Genomic DNA, 21,621 nt, shown 5'->3' with positions numbered 1-21,621 from the left:
GACCTTTATTATGGGAATCTTAATTGTAATAAAGGTCATGAAAGCAGGGTAGGGTTATTGAAAATAAAGCCATTTCAATTTGAGGCTTTGCCTGTTTGTGCTTATAAGAGAGGCAGCGATGGGGCTTTAACCAGTTTTGCTATCTGTTGTGTGTTTATAGGCAGTTCCAGCTTTTTACCCCCCTTCAGTTGAGGGAACCACATTATTCCTATGGGAAAAACACAATTTGCTTTGTAATGTTAAACTGAAGCAAAACGTTCCTGACTGAGCATTCTGTAAGAAGTAAATCATAGATATATTATGTAAGCAAATATATAGGAACTATAAACCTTTTTGATTAGTTTCCAACATTAATTATGTATTGTATACAAGGTACCCCACTGTACTCTAAAATATGCAAGCAACACATCATTTTTTTTGAAAACTATCTGCAAAATAAACTGTTTAAGCATTTAATAATTTGCTACTATAAAATTAAAGGGACTTCTGGGTTGTAATTTACACTCTTTGTTTTCTTAAAGCTGCCTAGATTGTGAGTAGACAGTTCATACAAGAGGAAACAAACATTATGCATGGAAAAATGGTCAGCCTCGGTCAATTATATGCATGTTAAAGCAAAATGGGGACTTCCCTGGTGGCGCAGTGGTTAAGAATCCGTCTGCCAATGCAGGGGACACAGGTTCGATCCCTGGTCCAGGAAGATCCCACATGCCGCGGAGCAGCTAAGCCCGTGTGCCATAACTACTGAAGCCGGTGTGCCTAGAGCCCGTGCTCCGCAACAAGAGAAGCCACCGCAATGAGAAGCCCGCGCACCGCAATGAAGAGTAGCCCCCCCTCGCCACAACAAGCCCGTGCGCAGCAACGAAGACCCAATGCAGCAATAAATAAATAAATAAATAAATAAATGGGAAAAAAAGCAAAATGGGTACTGTGATTAAGAAATGAATTTTAAATTTAATTTTAGTTTATATTTAAAAAACAGAAGTAATTTTGTCAGTATGGATGTACATATCAATGGAAAATGATTTTTAGGTGTTTGATTCAGTTATTGGAAAACTTTAAGTGTGTTTGGAACAACTTGTGTATGTGAATCTACCTCTTCAGTTGTAAATTTTATGAAATCTAAGTGATCATGTGTTTTTGATAAGCATTTAGTGTCTGAATTGAAAGGTGCTGTAAGTGTAAATACACAGTAGATTTCAAAGACAGTATGAAAGAAGAATGTAAGTATCTTAATGTTAAAATATTGATTTTGAGTCCAAATGAGAGTATGTTGGGTATATTGGGTTAATAAATAAAGTAATATTAAAATTGTTTTCTTCTTTTTACTTTTTAATGTGACTAAAGAAAACTAAAAATTACACGTGGCTCATCTGCCATGTGGACAGGGCTATTTGTTCTTTAGTCTTTTTTTTTTTAACATCTTTATTTGAGTATAATTGCTTTACAATAGTGTGTTAGTTTCTGCTTTATAACAAAGTGTCTCAGTTATACATATACATATGTCCCCATATCTCTTCCCTCTTGCATCTCCCTCCCTCCCACCCTCCCTATCCCACCCCTCTAGGTGGTCACAAAGCACTGAGCTGATGTCCCTGTGCTATGCGGCTGCTTCCCACTAGCTAGCTATTTTACGTTTGGTAGTGTATATATGTCCATGCCACTCTCTCACTTTGTCACAGCTTACCCTTCCCCCTCCCCATATCCTCAAGTCCATTCTCTAGTAGGTCTGTGTCTTTATTCCCATCTTGCCCCTAGGTTCTTCATGACCTTTTTAAAATTTTTCTTAGATTCCATATATATGTGTTAGCATACGGTATTTGTTTGTTTTTCTCTTTCTGACTTACTTCACTCTGTATGACAGACTCTAGGTCCATCCACCTCACTACAAATAACTCAATTTCGTTTCTTTTTATGGCTGAGTAATATTCCATTGTATATATGTGCCACATTTTCTTTATCCATTCATCTGTTGATGGACACTTAGGTTGCTTCCATGTCCTGGCTATTGTAAATAGAGCTGCAGTGAACATTTTGGTAGATGACTCTTCTTGAATTATGGTTTTCTCAGGGTATATGCCCAGTAGTGGGATTGCTGGGTCATATGGTAGTTCTATTTTTAGTTGTTTCTTTTTTTTAAATGTTACTGTTTTTTTAAAAAAATATTGATTGATTGATTGATTGATTGCTATGTTGGGTCTTCGTTTCTGTGCTAGGGCTTTCTCTAGTTGCGGCAAGTGGGGGCCACTCTTCATCGCGGTGTGCGGGCCTCTCACTATCATGGCCTCTCTTGTTGGGGAGCACAGGCTCCAGACGCGCAGGCTCAGTAGTTGTGGCTCACGGGCTTAGTTGCTCCGCGGCATGTGGGATCTTCCCAGACCAGGGCTCGAACCTGTGTCCCCTGCATTAGCAGGCAGATTCTCAACCACTGTGCCACCAGGGAAGCCATATTTTTAGTTTTTTAAGGAACCTCCATACTGTTCTCCATAGTGGCTGTATCAATTTACATTCCCACCAACAGTGCAAGAGTGTTCCCTTTTCTCCACACCCTCTCCAGCATTTATTGTTTGTAGATTTTTTGATGATGGCCATTCTGACCGGTGTGAGTTGATATCTCATTGTAGTTTTGATTTGCATTTCTCTAATGATTAATGATGTTGAGCATTCTTTCATATGTTTCTTGGCCATCTGTATATCTTCTTTGGAGAAATGTCTATTTAGGTCTTCTGCCCATTTTTGGACCGGGTTGTTTGTTTTTTTGATATTGAGCTGCATGAGCTGCTTGTAAATTTTGGAGATTAATCCTTTGTCAGTTGCTTCAATTGCAAATATTTTCTCCCATTCTGAGGGTTGTCTTTTGGTCTTGTTTATGGTTTCCTTTGCTGTGCAAAAGCTTTTAAGTTTCAATAGGTCCCTTTTGTTTATTTTTGTTTTTATTTCCATTTCTCTAGGAGGTGGCTCAAAAAGGATCTTGCTGTGATTTATGTCATAGAGTGTTCTGCCTATGTTTTCCTCTCAGAGTTTGATAGTGTCTGGCCTTACATTTAGGTCTTTAATCCATTTTGAGTTTATTTTTGTGTATGGTGTTAGGGAGTGTTCTAATTTCATACTTTTACATGTACCTGTCCAGTTTTCCCAGCACCGCTTATTGAAGAGGCTGTCTTTTCTCCACTGTATATTCTTGCCTCCTTTATCAAAGATAAGGTGACCATACGTGCGTCGGTTTATCTCTGGGCTTTCTATCCTATTCCATTGATCTATATTTCTGTTTTTGTGCTAGTACCATACTGTCTTGATTACTGTAGCTTTGTAGTATAGTCTGAAGTCCGGGAGCCTGATTCCTCCAGCTCCATTTTTCGTTCTCAAGATTGCTTTGTCTATTTGGGGTCTTTTGTGTTTCCATACAAATTGTGAAATTTTTTGTTCTAGTTTTGTGAAAAATGCCAGTGGTAGTTTGATAGGGATTGCATTAAATCTGTAGATTGCTTTGGGTAGTATAGTCATTTTCACAATGTTGATTCTTCCAATCCAAGAACATGGTATATCTCTCCATCTATTTGTATCATCTTTAATTTCTTTCATCAGTGTCTTATAATTTTTTGCATACAGGTCTTTTGTCTCCTTAGGTAGGTTTATTCCTAGATATTTTATTCTTTTTGTTGCAGTGGCAAATGGGAGTGTTTTCTTAATTTCACTTTCAGATTTTTCATCATTAGTGTATAGGAATGCCAGAGATTTCTGTGCATTAATTTTGTATCCTGCTACTTTACCAAATTCATTGATTAGCTCTAGTAGTTTTCTGGTAGCATCTTTAGGATTCTCTATGTATAGTATCATGTCATCTGTAAACAGTGACAGCTTTACTTCTTCTTTTCAAATTTGGATTCCTTTTATTTCTTTTTCTTCTCTGATTGCTGTGGCTAAAACTCCAAAACTATGTTGAATAATAGTGGTGAGAGTGGGCAACCTTGTCTTGTTCCTGATCTTAGTGGAAATGGTTTCAGTTTTTCACCATTGAGGACGAAGTTGGCTGTGGGTTTGTCATATATGGCCTTTATTATGTTGAGGAAAGTTCCCTCTATGCCTACTTTCTGCAGGGTTTTTATCATAAATGGGTGTTGAATTTTGTCAAAAGCTTTCTCTGCATCGATTGAGATGATCATATGGTTTTTCTCCTTCAATTTGTTAATATGGTGTATCACATTGATTGATTTGCATATATTGAAGAATCCTTGCATTCCTGGAATAAACCCCACTTGATCATGGTGTATGATCCTTTTAATGTGCTGTTGGATTCTGTTTGCTAGTATTTTATTGAGGATTTTTGCATCTATGTTCATCAGTGATATTGGCTTGTAGTTTTCTTTGTTTGTGACATCTTTGTCTGGTTTTGGTATCAGGGTGATGGTGGCCTCATAGAATGAGTTTGGGAGTGTTCCTCCCTTTGCTATATTTTGGAAGTTTGAGAAGGATAGGTGTTGGCTCTTCTCTAAATGTTTGATAGAATTCGCCTGTGAAGCCATCTGGTCCTGGGCTTTTGTGTGTTGGAAGATTTTTAATCACAGTTTCAATTTCAGTGCTTGTGATTGTTCATATTTTCTATTTCTTCCTGGTTCAGTCTAGGAAGGTTGTGCATTTCTAAGAATTTGTCCATTTCTTCCAGGTTGTCCAATTTATTGGCATAGAGTTGCTTGTAGTAATCTCTCATGATCCTTTGTATTTCTGCAGTGTGAGTTGTTACTTCTCCTTTTTCATTTCTAATTCTGTTGATTTGAGTCTTCTCCCTTTTTTTCTTGTGGAGTCTGGCTAATGGTTTATCAATTTTGTTTATCTTCTCAAAGAACCAGCTTTTAGTTTTGTTGATCTTTGCTATCATTTCCTTCATTTCTTTTTCATTTATTTCTGATCTGATCTTTATGATTTCTTTCCTTCTGCTAACTTTGGGGTTTTTTTGTTCTTCTTTCTCTAATTGCTTAGGTGCAAGGTTAGGTTGTTTACTTGAGATGTGTCCTGTTTCTTTTTTTTTTTTCTTTTTTCTTTTTTTTTTTTAGATTGATTGATTGATTAATTGATTGCTATGTTGGGTCTTCGTTTCTGTGCTAGGGCTTTCTCTAGTTGCGGCGAGCGGGGGCCACTCTTCATTGCGGCGCGCGGGCCTCTCACTGTCGTGGCCTCTCTTGTTGCGGAGCACAGGCTCCAGATGTGCAGGCTCAGTAGTTGTGGCCCACGGGCCCAGTTGCTCCGCGGCATGTGGGATCTTCCCAGACCAAGGCTCGAACCCGTGTCCCCTGCATTAGCAGGCAGATTCTCAACCACTGCGCCACCAGGGAAGCCCTGTTTCCTGTTTCTTGATGTAGGCTTGTATTGCTATAAACTTCCCTCTTAGAACTGCTTTTGCTGCATCCCATAGGTTTTGGGTCGTCGTGTCTCCATTGTCATTTGTTTCTAGGTATTTTTTGATTTCCTCTGATTTCTTCGGTGATCACTTGTATATTAAGTAGTGTATTGTTTAGCCTTCATGTGTTTGTATTTTTTACAGATCTTTTCCTGTAATTGATATCTAGTCTCATAGCGTTGTGGTCAGAAAAGATACTTGATACGATTTCAATTTTCTTAAATTTACCAAGGCTTGATTTGTGACCCAAGATATGATCTATCCTGGAGAATGTTCCATGAGCACTTGAGAAGAATGTTCCATGAGAAGAATGTGTATTCTGTTGTTTTTGGATGGAATGTCCTATAAATATCAATTAAGTCCATCTTGTTTAACGTATCATTTAAAGCTTGTGTTTCCTTACTTATTTTCATTTTGGATGATCTGTCCATTGGTGAAAGTGGGGTGTTAAAAGTCCCCTACTATGATTGTGTTACTGTCGATTTCCCCTTTTATGGCTGTTAGTATTTGCATTATGTATTGAGGTGCTCCTATGTTGGGTGCATAAATATTTACAATTGTTATATCTTCTTCTTGGATCGATCCCTTGATCATTATATAGTGTCCTTCTTTGTCTCTTGTAATAGTCTTCATTTTAAAGTCTATTTTGTCTGATATGAGAATTGCTACTCCAGCTTTCTTTTGATTTCCATTTGCATGGAATATCTTTTTCCATCCCCTCACTTTCAGTCTCTATGTGTCCCTAGGTCTGAAATGGGTCTCTTGTAGACAGCATATATATGGGTCTTGTTTTTGTATCCATTCAGTGAGTCTGTGTCTTTTGGTGGGAGCATTTAATCCATTTACATTTAAGGTAATTATCGATATGTATGTTCCTATTCCCATTTTCTTAATTGTTTTGGGTTTGTTATTGTAGGTCTTTTCCTTCTCTTGTGTTTCCTGCCTAGAGAAGTTCCTTTAGCATTTGTTGTAAAGCTGGTTTGGTGGTGCTGACTCTCTCAGCTTTTGCTTGTCTGTAAAGGTTTTAATTTCTCCATCAAATCTGAATGAGATCCTTGCTGGGTAGAGTAATCTTGGTTGTAGGTTTTTCTCCTTCATCACTTTAAATATGTCCTGCCACTCCCTTCTGGCTTGCAGAGTTTCTGCTGAAAGATCAGCTGTTAACCTTATGGGGATTCCCTTGTGTGTTATTTGTTGTTTTTCCCTTGCTGCTTTTAATATGTTTTCTTTGTATTTAATTTTTGATAGTTTGATTAATATGTGTCTTGGCATGTTTTTCCTTGGATTTATCCTGTATGGGACTCTCTGTGCTTCCTGGACTTGATTAACTATTTCCTTTCCCATATTAGGGAAGTTTTCAACTATAATCTCTTCAAATGTTTTCTCAGTCCCTTTCTTTTTCTCTTCTTCTTCTGTGACCCCTATAATTCGAATGTTGGTGCGTTTAATGTCCCAGAGGTCTCTGAGACTGTTCTCAGTTCTTTTCATTCTTTTTTCTTTATTCTGCTCTGCAGTACTTATTTCCACTATTTTATCTTCCAGGTCACTTATCCATTCTTCTGCCTCAGTTATTCTGCTATTGACCCCTTCTAGAGAATTTTTAATTTCATTTATTGTGGTGTTCATCATTGTTTGTTTGCTCCTTAGTTCTTCTAGGTCCTTGTTAAACGTTTCTTGTATTTTCTCTATTTCCAAGATTTTGGATCATCTTTACTATCATTATTCTGAATTCTTTTTCAGGTAGACTGCCTATTTCCTCTTCATTTAATAGGTCTGGTGGGTTTTTACCTTGCTCCTTCATCTGCTGTGTGTTTTTCTGTCTTCTCATTTTGCTTAACTTACTGTGTTTGGCTCAGTACAGGCTGCAGGTTCATAGTTCCCGTTGTTTTTGGTGTCTGTCCCCATGTTCTATAGTCTTAGTGGTAATTTTTTGTCTCCTTATAGCAGTTACTTAGAGAGGGTTGTTAATATCTCCAAGTATGATTATGCATTTGTCTATTTTTCTCTTTAATTGTCTAAATTTTTGCTTCATGTATTTTAAATCTCTTATTTAGGGTTATTATGTTTTTCTGATGTTGACCCATTTTATATCTAAAAATACTTTTACTCTTGAAGTCTACTTTGACATTCATATAGCAGCACCATTTTTCCTATGGTTATTTGCATGTGTATCTTTTTTCCTACCTTTTACTTTCAACCTATTTCTGTCTCTTTATATTAAAAGTACCCCTACTATACACAGTATATAGTTTTGCTTCTATTATCCAGTCTGACAATCTCCGTCTTTTTTGAATGTTCAGTGTATTTACATTTAATTTAATCATTGATTTAGTTGGGTTTAAGTTTGCCATCTTCCTATTTTTTTTTTCCATTTGTTCATTTTGTCTTGTTTTTTCTTTGGGTTAATTGGATATTTTTTAATATTTCATTTTGGTTCCTCATTGGCTTATTTAGCTATACCTCTTTATTTTTTTAGTCATTGCTCTATAGCTAACAATATGCATCTTTAATGTATCAAAGTCCATTTAGAATCAGTGTTTTTACCACTTTCCACTTCAAAATCATAATAACCTTAGAATGAATTTAATTACTTGTCCCCACAACATTTGTCTTAATTTTTAAAAACCCCACCTTACAGTCTATTATTTTTCTTCTAAATGATCAGTTATCTTTTAAGGAAATTACTTGGGGGAAACAACCAGTCTTTTATTTTTGTACCCATTTATTTACTACTTTGGATACTATAGGAGGGAATGAAGAGGCTTTCCATTTGGTATCATTTCTTTTGAGCCTGAAGAATCATTTAGCATCTCATGTAGTGCACATCTGCTGGTGACAAATTCGCTTAGCTCTTTTGCTCATTGTCTTTATTTTGCTTTCATTTTTCAATAATACTTTCACTGAATATACAAGTCTGAGTTGACATTCTTTTTTTTCTTTAAGCACTCTAAGGATATCGTTTTATTGTCTTCTGGCTTCCATTGCTTCTGATGAGAAGCAGTCATTGAATTATTCCCTTCACCACACCACTCTTTTTTTTTTTTTTATAAATTTATTTATTTATTTTTGGCTGCATTGGATCTTTGTTGCTATGCCTGAGCTTTCTCTAGTTGCAGTGAGTGGGGGCTACTCTTCGTTGTGGTGTGCAGGCTTCTCATTGCGGTGGCTTCTCTTGTTGTGGAGCACGGGCTCTAGGTGCGCGGGCTTCAGTAGTTGCAGCATGTGGGCTCAGTAGTTGTGGCTCATGGGCTCTAGAGTGCAGCCTCAGTAGTTGTGCATGGGCTTAGTTGCTCCGCGGCACGTGGGATCTTTGCAGACCAGGGCTCGAACCCATGTCTCCGCATTGGCAGGTGGATTCTTAACTACTGCGCCACCAGGGAAGTCCCCACCACACCACTTCTTTAAAAATTTTCCCTTTGCCTTTGGTTTTTAGCAGTCTGACTGATGTGGTTTTCTTTGTGTTTACCCTACTTGAGGTTTGCTGAGCTTCTTGGATCTGTAAGTCTCTGTCACCAAATTTAGTAACATTTTGACTATTATATCTCCAAATATTTTTTCAATATTTTTTCTCTTTGTTCTCCTTCTGGGACTCTAACTGCATATTGGATGTAGCTCTACAGGTCCCTGAGACTCTGTTAGTTTTTCTTCATTCTTTTTTCTTTTTCTTCTTTGAATTAGAGAACTTTGGTCTGATTTCAAGTTCACTGACCCTTTGTTCTGCTGTTTGCAATCTGCTGTTAAGTCTATCCAGTGAATATTTCATTTTAATTATTGTACTTATCAGTTCTAGAATATTCATTTGTTTTTTAATAGCCTATTTATTGGCTGAGACTCCCTAAGTATTCACTTATTAAGAACTTATTTTCCTTTAAATCCTTGAACATATTTACAGTGTCTTCTTAAAAGCTTTTATCTGCTAAGTTGAACATCTGGGCCAATGCAGGATTGCATTTATTTATTTATTTATCTATCTGTCTATTTATGTATTTATTTATGGTTGTGTTGTGTCTTTGTTGCTGTGCACGGGCTTTTCTCTAGTTGCGGTGAGTGGGGGCAACTCTTTGTTGCAGTGCGCGGGCTTCTCATTGCGGTGGCTTCTCTTGTTGTGGAGCACGAGCTCTAGGCACGTGGGCTCAGTAGTTGTGGCTCGTGGGCTCTAGAGCTCGGGCTTAGTAGTTGTGGCTCGCGGGCTCTAGAGCTCAGGGTCAGTAGTTGTGGTGCACGGGCTTAGTTGCTCCGCAGCATGTGGGATCTTCCCAGATCAGGGATTGAACCCTTGTCCCCTGTGTTGGCAGGCAGATTCTTAACGACTGCACCACCAGGGAAGTCCCAGGATTGCTTTCTATCAACTGCTTTCTTTTCTTGACTGTGCGCCACATTTTCTTCTTTCTTTGCATTTCTAATAATTTCTGATCATATACTTTACGTTACACATTGTGGAGATTCTGGATTCTGTTATCTAGTTTTTGTTGTTACTTGCAGTTCAGTTACTAATTGCTCTTGAGCTTTTGGAGGCTTGGGTTTATACTTTTTAGTGTGGATCTGTGGAAAGCTTAGAGGCAATCCTCCTAACTTGGGGGGGACTAAATCTCCAAACTGTCTCCCCTCTTTTCAAGTCTTAGTATTAGGCTTTGTTTGGGTGGATCTTCAGTAGGCCTTACTCTAGAACATGGTCTTTGATTCGAAGACATGGCCTTTCTGGTGTTTCAGCTTGATGCCTGAAATGTTCATCTGTTCATCATGGCTGGGCCAAAATGCCACAGTGTCCCAGTACTGTTTGACTTCTGGTATCTCTGTTCTTCTTACAACCCTGTAGTTGCTGCTTTTTGGTAAGCCTTGCATAGTGTGTTCCCCTGCACCTGTGAAGCTTATCACCCTTGGCCAAGGACTTCTGGGCTCTACCTCTGCATAGTTCCTTTTTCTCCGTCCTGCTGCACAGCTTCCAACTGCTTTTAGTAGTCCTGAACTCAGATCTTTGCTTGTGCTTTGGTTCCCCACGCTGTGTTTAGGAAATTGTTCTTAGCAGAGTGTGGCAGTGGATGGGAGGGGTGTGTGTGTGTGACCTTTTCTCAAGGATTACTCTCTTCTGCCTGTTGTCCAGTGCTTGAAAAAAGGTGCCTCATATATTTTGTTTAGATTTATAGTTTGTGGCAGAGGGCCAGGCTGGTAGCAGTTACTCTAATGACTGGAAGAAAAGCCTCAAATGTTGTTTCTCTCTCCCCCCCAACTCCCAAGTGTACCTGTGTTTTTAAAAACAAGGCAAAACAGAATTGGGGAAGATTTGTACTACTTTGTGATTTGCCTTTTCCCCACTTATTTTATACTGATTTGAAGACTATCTTTGATTTTTTTAATGTGTGTATGTGGTTTAAAGCTGCATAATATGTCAACATGTAGTTAAGATATTAGGCCGGGACTTCCCTGGTGGTGCAGTGGTTAAGAATCCGCCTGCTAATGCAGGGGACACGGGTTTGAGCCCTGCTCCGGGAAGATCCCTCATGCCGTGGAGCAACTAAGCCCGTGCGCCACAACTACTGAGCCTGCGCTCTAGAGCCCGAGTATCACAACTACTGAGCCCGTGGGCCACAACTACTGAAGCCCGCGCACCTAGAGCCCATGCTCTGCAACAAGAGAAGCCACTGCAATGAGAAGCCCGTGCACCACAACGAAGAATAGCCCCCACTTGCTGCAACTAAAGAAAGCTCAGGCACAGCAACGAAGACCCAACGCAGCCAAAAATAAATAAATTTATTAAAAAAAAAAAGAAAGGCCAATTTCCAGTTTTAAGACGTTTAACATTAGGGACTTCCCTGGTGGTCTAGTGGTTAAGACTCCGCATTCCCAATGCAGGGGGCCTGGGTTCTATCCCTGGTCAGGGAACTAGATCCTGCATGCTACAGCTAAAAAAAAAAGATCCCACATGCTGCAATGAAGATCCCACATACTACAACTGAGACCCGGCGCAGCCAAATAAATAAATAAATAAATATTTTTAAAAAACATTTAACATTAATTTTCACTACCATAAATAACACTGATAAACCAACTTATATATCTGTGTTAGCATCTTTGTTTCTTATACTAAATATCTACAAATAGGTTTACCATGGTATAACCTTTTTAAGGCTTTTTAAAATATGTGCTGGATTAAACTTTTGAATACTTAGATACTATTTTCATTTTGTTATGGAGTATAAATGTTGAGGTCCAAGTACCAGACATCAACATATCACTTTGCTTTTGTTGAATAGCTAATTTTTATAGATAGACTGAGTGCACTGAGTCCAGGCTACTATCCATAAAAATTTGTTACAAGTTTTTATTTGGAATGTGAATAATAACTTAAAATATACTTTCACTGCTTTTGAAAAATGAAATACTTTTTACTTGTTTCTCTTTCTACAAGTTTAGTTTTGGGTTGATATAATCTAATGTTAGTAACATTGTAATGCAGATTTGTAGCACCTTTTTATTGTCGTAGTTTATGATTAAGATTGAAGTTTGCAAATGTACCTAGGTCAGTCCTGAAGTGTAAATTTTCCTGTTGGAATATGTGCTGAATGTATGAATTTGGCAAATTTAAGGTAAAGTATGATTAAATAGCAATAAAAAAAGACAGGTGTCTTTTTTTTTTTAATAGACTTTTATTTTTTAGAGCAGTTTTAGGTTCACAGCAAAATTGAGCACAAAGTAGAGTCTGGCCGCACGCATGCGCACCCCCCAACCCCTGACCCCCCCACCCCCGGTCCTCACACACCTGCAGCCTCTCGCCCTATCAGCGTCCCACACCAGAGTTGTACACTTGTCACAATCAGTGAACTTTCATTGACACATGATTATCACCCAAAGTCCGTAGTTTACATTAGGGTTCACTTTGGGGGTTGTATATTCTGTGGGTTTTGACAGATGTATGATGATATAGCTCTACCATTAGCATCATAGAGAATAGTTTCATGGCCCTAAAAATCCTCTTGTGTTCCACCTAGTCATCTCTCTTTCCCCACTTTTTTACTAAGACAGTGTCTTTTTGTAGGCCTTGTGGTAAATAGGTTAAGTATACTTAGTGTTAAGGTATGGAGAAATATTTGAGGAACAGTTGATTGTCTGTAGGTGTCTTTCAGCTTTGACCCTGAAAGATCCACGTCGGGGAGAACTGACTTGGAACAGTGAATTAGGAAAATCTATTGGAGGGCTGAAATCTTTTCCCAGCAATCTCTTGGCATTAAAGAGTGGAGATAAAATCACTATTCTCTACATAGATTTTAACTTCAGTTTAAAATCTTAAGTAATGCTAAATTTAAAAAGACTTCTAATTGTAGGTGAACACAGAGTATTAATATTAATAGGTATTCTAAAGAAATTTGTATATAATTCTCTTTTATACGGTGGCCTATATCAGTGTTTGAAGAATGAAGTACTTTATCTGTAGTTAGTCCAAATTTAGTAGAGAAATTATGATGGGGGAGTAAATGTAGCTGAATCATGTCATTGTACTCCATGATACCTGTGAAACATATTTGCTACACTTCCCCTTAGAGGTCTGTTGACTAGAAATAGTGACAAATATGCTGCCTGTATATCTGCAATATCGATCTTTATTCGTGCTAATAAAAGAAAACTGGCCACTGTAGTCAATTAATTTAGGTGAAATTTTAAGGTAACAAAGATTTCCTGCCAAATGGTTTGTTTTTATTTTTATTTTTAAGAAACCAACTAATGCTTTCTTTACATTAAGAATAAGACTACTTGTTGGTTTTAACAAAATCAGCAATCTCCAAATTTGGTCATTACGATACTTTAGCACTTACTAATTTTAAGTTCTTTTTAATTAAAATGTGTTACTTGGTAGAACTTCATACTTTTAATTGTAATTTTGTGATAAATATACTACTCTTGAGTTGCTAGAAGTATTTCCCCAAACTGATTATGTGATTGTCAAATTTGCTTATAAAATAGGTAGGGACATGTGTAAAACTCCTGAGTAAAATATGTAAATTTCATTCATTCAAGAAATATTTATTAAGCACCTGCTAGGTGCCAAGCATGTTCTAAGAGAGTGGTGAGTAGGGTGATTGGGATCCTTATTTTTGTGGCACATACTTTCTATGGAGGGGGAGATATAAGGCACACATGTAAACAAATGAAAAAAGTTATTTTCAATACTGAAAAGGGCTGTGGAAAAAACCCTGTTTTGTTAAAGTGATGGAGAGGGGTCTGTAACTTAGACTGAGTGGTTGAGGAAAGCCACATGGAGGAGATAACATTCGCACTGAGACCTAGATGATGGAGAAGCAAGCCACGTAAATTTCTAGGGACAGAGCGTTCCAGACGGGGGAGAACACAGGACAAAGATTCTGGGAGAACACAGGACAAAGATTCTGGGGTGGGAAACAGGTTTGGCCTGTTCAAGGAATAGCAAGAGGGCCAGATTGCAGGGGCCAGATCACACAGAACTGTGGAGGCTATGGTAAGGAATTTAGAAGATTTTTTTTTCCCCTCTATTTTCTGGTTATGGTGGGGAACTAATTGAGGGTTTTAAGCAGAGGATTGGCAATCTAGGAGGGGAGACATGTAATAAATAAGTACTTACATAAATAGTCAAATGATGGGTGGATTAAGATTGGGGGAGTGTAGGAGGACTAAATTTGGTTAGGAACCTTGGGGGAAGATATTCCTGAGAAAATGACGTTTAAACTGAAACTTAAGGAATTAATTAGGGTAACAACATGGGAAACAGTATTCCAGGCAGAGGAATATCATGGGTGAAATAAGAGTCTAGAAAGAGCTTAATAGCGTAAGGATCTGAAAAAAGGTTAGTTTGTCTATTTGTAGTTTACACAGGGGAAAATAGCACCAAATGGGGCAGGAGAGATTTGGCAGTGAGTACAGGATTTTATGAGGCATGTGTAGGATTTTAGTTGTTAATGCTCTGTAGCAGTGATTTTAAGGAGGGTAACTTAATCACATTTACATTTATATATATATATTTTTTAAATTTTTGGCTGTGTTGGGTCTTCGTTTCTGTGCGAGGGCTTTCTCTAGTTGTGGCAAGCGGGGGGCCCCACTCTTCATCGCGGTGCGCGGGCCTCTCACTATCGCGGCCTCTCTTGTTGCGGAGCACAGGCTCCAGACGCGCAGGCTCAGTAATTGTGGCTCACGGGCCCAGTTGCTCCGCGGCATGCGGGATCTTCCCAGACCAGGGCTCGAACCCGTGTCCCCTGCATTGGCAGGCAGATTCTCAACCACTGCGCCACCGGGGAAGCCCAATCACATTTGCATTTAACCGTATTATTCAGTTGCTACTCTGTGAGGATTGGTTTGGAGGAGGGGGCAAGAAGGGAGACCAGTTCGATACCACTTTAAGTGAGATAAGATGGTGGTGATGAGAATAGTGATGGTATCAGTAGATTTTGAATGAAGACAAATTTAAGACCTTCGTTATTGGTTAGATTTAGGGGTAAGGAAAAAGAGGAATGTGTCATGGACAGCCCTCAGGTTTGTGCCTGCAAATGGGTAGATGGTGATGTTGTTACACAGCTACACTGGTCAATTGAAGGTCACTGTAGAGTTTTAGCATTTTAAGGCATAAATAAAAGCTTTCCTGTAGGATTGATTATTTTAAAATTACTGTCACCCTAATGACAAGCACCTGTAATGCTTACGATGTATCAAGCATATTTCAAATCATTTAATCCTGATGACAACTTAATGTGGTAGGTGCTATTATTATCCCCATGTTACAGATGAGGAAGCAGGCATAGAGAAGTTAAGTGACACGCATCTAGGCAGTTTTGCTTCTTGGTTCATTCTTTTTTTTTTTTTTTTTTAATTTATTTATTTTATTATTTTATTTATTTATTGCTTCTGGCAGCGTTGGGTCTTCATTGTTGCACGTGGGCTTTTCTCTGGTTGCGGCGAGCAAGGGCTACTCTTCGTTGTGGTGCGCAGGCTTCTCATTGTGGTGGCTTCTCCTGTTCTGGAGCACGGGCTCTAGGCCCGCGGGCTTCAGTAGTTGTGACACGTGGGCTCAGTAGTTGTGGCTCATGGGCTCTAGAGCGCAGGCTCAGTAGTTGTGGCACACAGGCTTAGCTGCTCTGCGGCATGCGGGATTTTCCCGGACTGGGGATCGAACCCATGTCCCCTGCACTGGCAGGCGGATTCTCAACCAGTGCGCCACCAGGGAAGCCCCTCCTGGTTCATTCTTAACCACTAATTAGGCTTGGAAGGTTTTAATCACACAATTTGCATACTGTTTGGTAATATATTAAATTGGAATTTAACTATGTTGTACTTTCCCTGGAAGGTTTACTTTTTGTGCATTCAAATAGCATACCCGGCTATATCTGTACAGCATTGAAACAAGCAGTGATAATATCCTTTTTAATTAAATACTGATTGCTTTTACTTTCAAAAATTCTCCTTTGAAATTGACTGCTCTTTATATTACATTATATTGTTACTGTTTGCAACACCTTTTGAAATAGTGTTGATTTTGCTTTGTACAGTTAAATGTGCCTTGTGATGTGAAGGTAAAGGCTCTAATAGTCTTTGCAAATCAAATAAGCTAGATGTTTCTTTCTGTAAAGAAATTAAACATTCATTAATGTAGGTATATGATCTTTGCGCTGAGAATAGTGTTTGTGTGGATAAGGTATTGGTGCACTAATAATGCGCCCCTCCTCAGTGGACTGGCTGTCTCCTCGGTGAGGAGGGGCTGTCATCGCATTGAACACAGTAGATACTGTATGTCTCCTTAGATTGGAAACTGGCACTTAGTAGACAATCTCAAGGGGAGAGCCTCTTAAAAATGTTGATGTGGGAGAGGATAAGGTCCCCAGGAGTGTTGCTAGTGGGATCAAGCAATTGATAGGGAAGAAAGGCAGACAAGGTACATAGTCTCTGAAACTAGCTATTAAGTGGGTTTAAAAACAAACAAAAAACAGAAAACAAAACAGAAACCTAAACTTTAAAAAACTTTCTCTCCTGTTACATATTCTATAGTTATTTCTTCATCACTATTCAGTAAAGTTCTTCTGCAAAGGTTAACTTCTTTTGGTGTGCTGGGTGAACAAAAGAGTTTGTATAGCTGTTTTTTAGGAGCTGTATAATTTTGAAGGGGTGTCTGTGGTGTTTGGTGAAAAAGGGCCCTAGAGACAGATGAAACTCTGCACCTCATTGACTGTTCTTCTTATGCTTCACTCTGCACCTCATTGACTGTTCTTCTTATGTCTTCCACTAAAACATTAATCTTGTGCTTTGTTTTAATAAGGAATGCTATACTTTTAGGTAACTCTTATTAAATTAGGGAACCATTAGCTTTATCGTGTCAGTTTTGGAAATTTCTTAGGACCATAACCCTTTAAGTTTCAGAATGAAAAATAATGTTTACAATTTATATGTATATTTTAATCTTTGTAACTTGGAGTAATTTCCAGGTGATGCCTATGGGGAAATTGGAATCTGAATTATTAGGTGAAATTGATTTTCCGCTCACTATATCTAGTTTCTGTGTGCATACAGTAGCAAAAGTTGTTTACAGAATAATACAGTGTTCAAGAACAGCTGCTGCTCACATTTAGCTGTTAAGACCTGATTGAGATAGAGGTCTTACTTAGTATTCCTGCTTAACTCTATATATAGTAGGAAACTGACTGGTATTCTTGGTCCTATTATAGAGGGAGTGAGAAATCCAGTGTGTGTTTGAGCATCACTTTTTGTAACTATTTCCAAATGACCTATAATGGAGGAGAAGTTATTTGAAATTTTGCTTTAGTTGTGATCCTTTAGGAAAAGTTTAGAATGCAGGAATTAAGGTAACCTGTTTCTCTCTTTTTTAACTCTAGGTGAGAATTATGAAGATGATGACCTAGTAAACTCTGATGAGGTTATGAAGAAACCATGTCCAGTACAGATTGTTCTTGCACATGAAGATGACCATAACTTTGAGCTTGATGAAGAAGCTTTGGAGCAGATATTGCTACAGGAGCACATACGAGATCTTAACATAGTAGTGGTATCCGTGGCAGGAGCTTTTCGTAAAGGGAAATCATTTCTACTGGACTTCATGCTTAGATATATGTATAACAAGGTGAATAGTGTCTTTTAAATTGAACTGAGTTAAAAACAAAAATTACCAACCAATATTGTTTAAAAATAATAGACAAAAAACAGTAAGAGCTGTATCTTTAATTTTACGAAAATACAGTTCTTGATAAGACTTCTCAGTTAAGACAGTAATGTAAGTTTGTTTGAGCTCTTGATTCTTCTTCATCTCCATAATTTCTTTTTGCATGTAGTACGTATTGAGGCATATGATTGAGCACCTGTGTTCCAAGCATTGTAGCTCTAACCTAAGATGTCTGAGTATACTCTAAAGTCTCTGAAGCACTGTTCAGTCTCTCGCTTTTTGTTATTTCCTCACACCTTCCCCTTCTCAATCGCCTTTACAACAGTGGGTGAAGTAGGCTGATAGAGACTTCTGTAAAGGTATACTTATGCTCCTCAAATAAGTCTCCTTCAGAGACTTACTTTTTGAGTTAAGGTTCAGTTCCTTAAAGTGACTTCCATGATCTCTGAGCCTCATCCCTTGTCTTTGTATGTCAGGTATACTATAGTTCTTGCAGTTCCTCGAGTATGTCGTGTTATCTCTCAAATGTTGCTGTACTGTTGGCTAATCTTTTTTCATAGGAAGCCTTCCTTGGTTTCTAAGACTGTGTTATGACCATATGGCACAGGTCCTATGTTTCATTGATACTACTTTAGTTACTTATTTTTCCTGGCTAGTTTACTGTCAGGAGTGGGCCTTATCTTGATTACCATATCTCCCATGCCTGGTACAATAACTGGCCCATAGTAAGAACTTATTTTCTATTTTGACTGATGAATCACCCTTTCTCTACACATTTTCACTTTTTGATGGTACCAGACAATTATTTCCCTCCCCCTCCCTGACTTTGACTTTCTCCCCTGAACAAAAGCAAAAAAAAAAAAAAAAAATGTTTTTTTCCGCTTGAGTCAGAGTAGTTTTCTAACAGTTGAAAGTTGGGCTGAGGGAATGAGAGTTTGATAGGAACCAAGAAAGAGGAATTGGAAATTTGTAGTGGAGCACTTAGGGGGAAGGGCTTTATAGGAGGAGGCTTTAGACATTCAGAAGGCCACATGAAGGTACTAGAAATAACACTTTGACAGAATTATGTAATTGTCTAAACATCTGTCAGGATGTTCACCTTTACAAGTTCTGTGTAAATCTGTAACTGGATATGCATCCTACTTGAGATAAGTAATAAGGCAAACATTCCTAGTTGATTTTCAGGAAGCTTTTCAATATTCTTTCCATAGGGAGCTCTTCAGGCATGTTCAAGCATGCCTGAGTATCAAGAATGTAGTTCATGATAAAGAACACTATTTTACACAAGTTGGAAATTGAGAAAGATATAGTATTTTAAGGTTTTTCCACTTAGACTTGATTATTTTCCAGAATTTTACATCTGAAATAGAGAAATGTATAAATAGTGACTTATTCTTTAAAAAAAAGTCTGTACATTTAAAGATGATAAAGAATTTCTGTATTTTGAGGCTCTAACTCCTTAAGTTAGCTTGTGTATATTGTTTCTATCTGTGTCTGAGCTGTTCACTGCAAATGTATTTGATTCCAAGTAGGTCACAGACAGAATGTTAGAAGGGGAAGGAAGCTTAGATCACTTGTCTAGCAAGTTTCACCTTAGGTGCCATTTCTTATTTGATCTCTGATCAATTAGTAGTGGCTGTTCAGAGGGGGAGTAGCAGCCCACACGTGTCATATATTTGTAATCTCTGAACTCATAGAATTTCCTCCTTTGTGGGGAAGATACTGAAGCCACAGAATGGTAAGGAGGGCGTGAGGCTACACACCTAGTTAGTGGTTTCTAAGCTAAATGTCTTTATTAATTTTCATTCATAAGGTTTCCATATAGGATTCCTGATGTAAATAATCTTATTCTGTCAATTGAAAATCACATTAAACAGTGTTTGATTTGGAGGAATAACAGGCTTCTACTTATACTGACTTAGTGGTGGGTCATGCTTTTCCTAGGAGATGAAAGTAAAGGAGAAAAAACAGTGGGATAGTTTTGGAATATTTCATTAACCTATATGCCTGCAAAGATGGGATGGTAGTTGAAGGTAGGAGATGAACAGTGGCTTTATACAGTCGTCCCTAGGTATCCCAGAGTGGGGGCGGGATTGGGGGGGTATTGATTCCAAGACCTCCAGTGGATGCCAAAATCCCTGGATGTCCAGGTTCCTTATATAAAATGGCGTAGTACAGTCAGCCCACTGTATCTGTGGGTTTCACATCTGGAGGACCTACTGTACTGATTTTGTATGTCTTTGGTATTGACCTGAGTCAATTTATGTAAAGGGGCAGTTCACTAAAGGAGCCAAATGTAAATATTTTACTTCATGCTTTAAAAATAGATATATATTTTAATTTTGATTAGTTAGTAAAGAAATCATAACAAAGCTGAATGTGAGCTCTTTTCTGTTGGATAAAAACAAAAGCTTCAGTAGCTAAGTTCTTAAAACCAAGAATATTCTGAGATTGTTACCAAACATTTCCAAATTACAGGGGAAATTCTGATTTTTAGGTCTCATTTTCTTGCAAAGTAAACAGCTTCCTACACAGTTTTTTTTTTTTTTAAACTGCTACTTGTATTATGGAAATAGGTGGTTTTTGCTTGAAATACAGAAGGAAAGAAATCAGTCTTTTGTAAACTTGAGAAGTGAATTAAAAGTTTTTCTAGAATAAAATTCCTTCATGTCATGTTGGAATTAATCGGTTATTTATTTATTTTTAAAATAAATTTATTTATTTTATTTATTTATTTTTGGCTGCGTTGGGTCTTCATTGCTGCGTGCGGGCTTTCTCTAGTTGTGGCGAGCGGGGGCTACTCTTTGTTGTGGTGCATGGGCTTCTCATTGCAGTGGCTCCTCTTGTTGTGGAGCACGGGCTCTAGGCACATGGGCTTCAGTAGTTGTGGCACATGGGCTCAGTAGTTGTGGCTCACGGGCTCTAGAGCGCAGGCTCGGTAGTTGTGGCGCACGGGCTTAGTTGCTCCGTGGGATGTGGGATCTTCCCCGGACCAGGGCTCGAACCCGTGTCCCCTGCATTGGCAGGCGGATTCTTAACCACTGTGCCACCAGGAAGCCGAAGACTGAATAATATTCTATTGTATACATATATCACATTTTATTTATCCATTCATCGTTAGTGGGCATTTGGGTTGTTTCCACCTTTTGGCTTATGAATAATGCTATAATTCTATGAATATGTTAATATAACATGTATTCCCTAATTATATATAATACATTAATATATAATAATGAATGATAATGGTATGAGGTAAGGGTTCAGCTTCATTTTTTTTTTTTTAAGTAACTTTTAAAAATTATTTATTTATTTATTTATTTATTTATGGCTGTGTTGGGTCTTCGTTTCTGTGCAAGGGCTTTCTCTAGTTGTGGCAAGCGGGGGCCACTCTTCATCGCGGTGCGCGGGCCTCTCACTATCGCGGCCTCTCTTGTTGCAGAGCACAGGCTCCAGACGCGCAGGCTCAGTAATTGTGGCTCACGGGCCCAGTTGCTCCGCGGCATGTGGGATCTTCCCAGACCAGGGCTCGAACCCGTGTTCCCTGCATTGGCAGGCAGATTCTCAACCACTGCGCCACCAGGGAAGCCCCAGCTTCATTTTTTTCGTATGTGCCTATCCAGTTGTCCCAGCACCATTTGTTGGAAAGGCTGTTCTTTCCCCATTGAATAGTCTTGGCACCCTTGTTGACAACTAGTTGGCCATAGACATGTGGCTTTATTTCTGAACTCTCAGTTCTGTTGCATTAGTCTGTATGTCTGTTCTCATGCCAGTACTAGACTGTCTTGATTACCTTTGCTTTGTAGTAAGTTTTCAAAACAGGAAATTAGTTCTCTTATTTTGTTCTTTTTTCAAGATTGTCTATTCTAGGTCCCTTGCAATTCCATATGATTTTTGGACTTAGTCTGTCAGTTTCTATGGGAGGTTAGCTGGGATTCTGTTGGTGATCGGATTGAATCTAAAAGGTCAGTTTGGGTATGTTGCCATCTTAATATTAAGGATTTCAATCTTTGAACATGGGATGTTTTTCCATTTATGTGGATCTTCTTTAATTTCTTCCAGAAATGTTTTGTAGTTTGCAGAGTATGTTTTACACTTCTTT

General features: G+C 38.4%; 1 protein-coding gene across 5 annotated transcripts in view; it reads left to right on the top strand.

Annotated features, from left to right (window-relative positions):
* ATL2 (atlastin GTPase 2) overlaps positions 1–21,621 on the top strand; it is a 68,598-nt gene that overhangs the window by 18,175 nt on the left and 28,802 nt on the right. For 4 of the 5 annotated variants that reach the window (XM_061168688.1, XM_061168687.1, XM_061168686.1 and 1 more), the window contains exon 2: positions 17,239–17,483. The exons of the other annotated variant lie outside the window; for it this stretch is intronic. In XM_061168688.1, the coding sequence (XP_061024671.1) occupies positions 17,239–17,483 (245 nt within the window). The remainder of the gene's footprint in view (positions 1–17,238; positions 17,484–21,621) is intronic. 5 annotated transcript variants of the gene reach the window in all.

This window comes from Eubalaena glacialis, chromosome 14 (assembly GCF_028564815.1).
Source record: "Eubalaena glacialis isolate mEubGla1 chromosome 14, mEubGla1.1.hap2.+ XY, whole genome shotgun sequence".
Classification (NCBI taxonomy): domain Eukaryota; kingdom Metazoa; phylum Chordata; class Mammalia; order Artiodactyla; family Balaenidae; genus Eubalaena; species Eubalaena glacialis.
The sequence above is the reverse complement of the archived record's forward strand: the minus strand, read 5'-3'. Positions and strand labels throughout refer to the sequence as shown.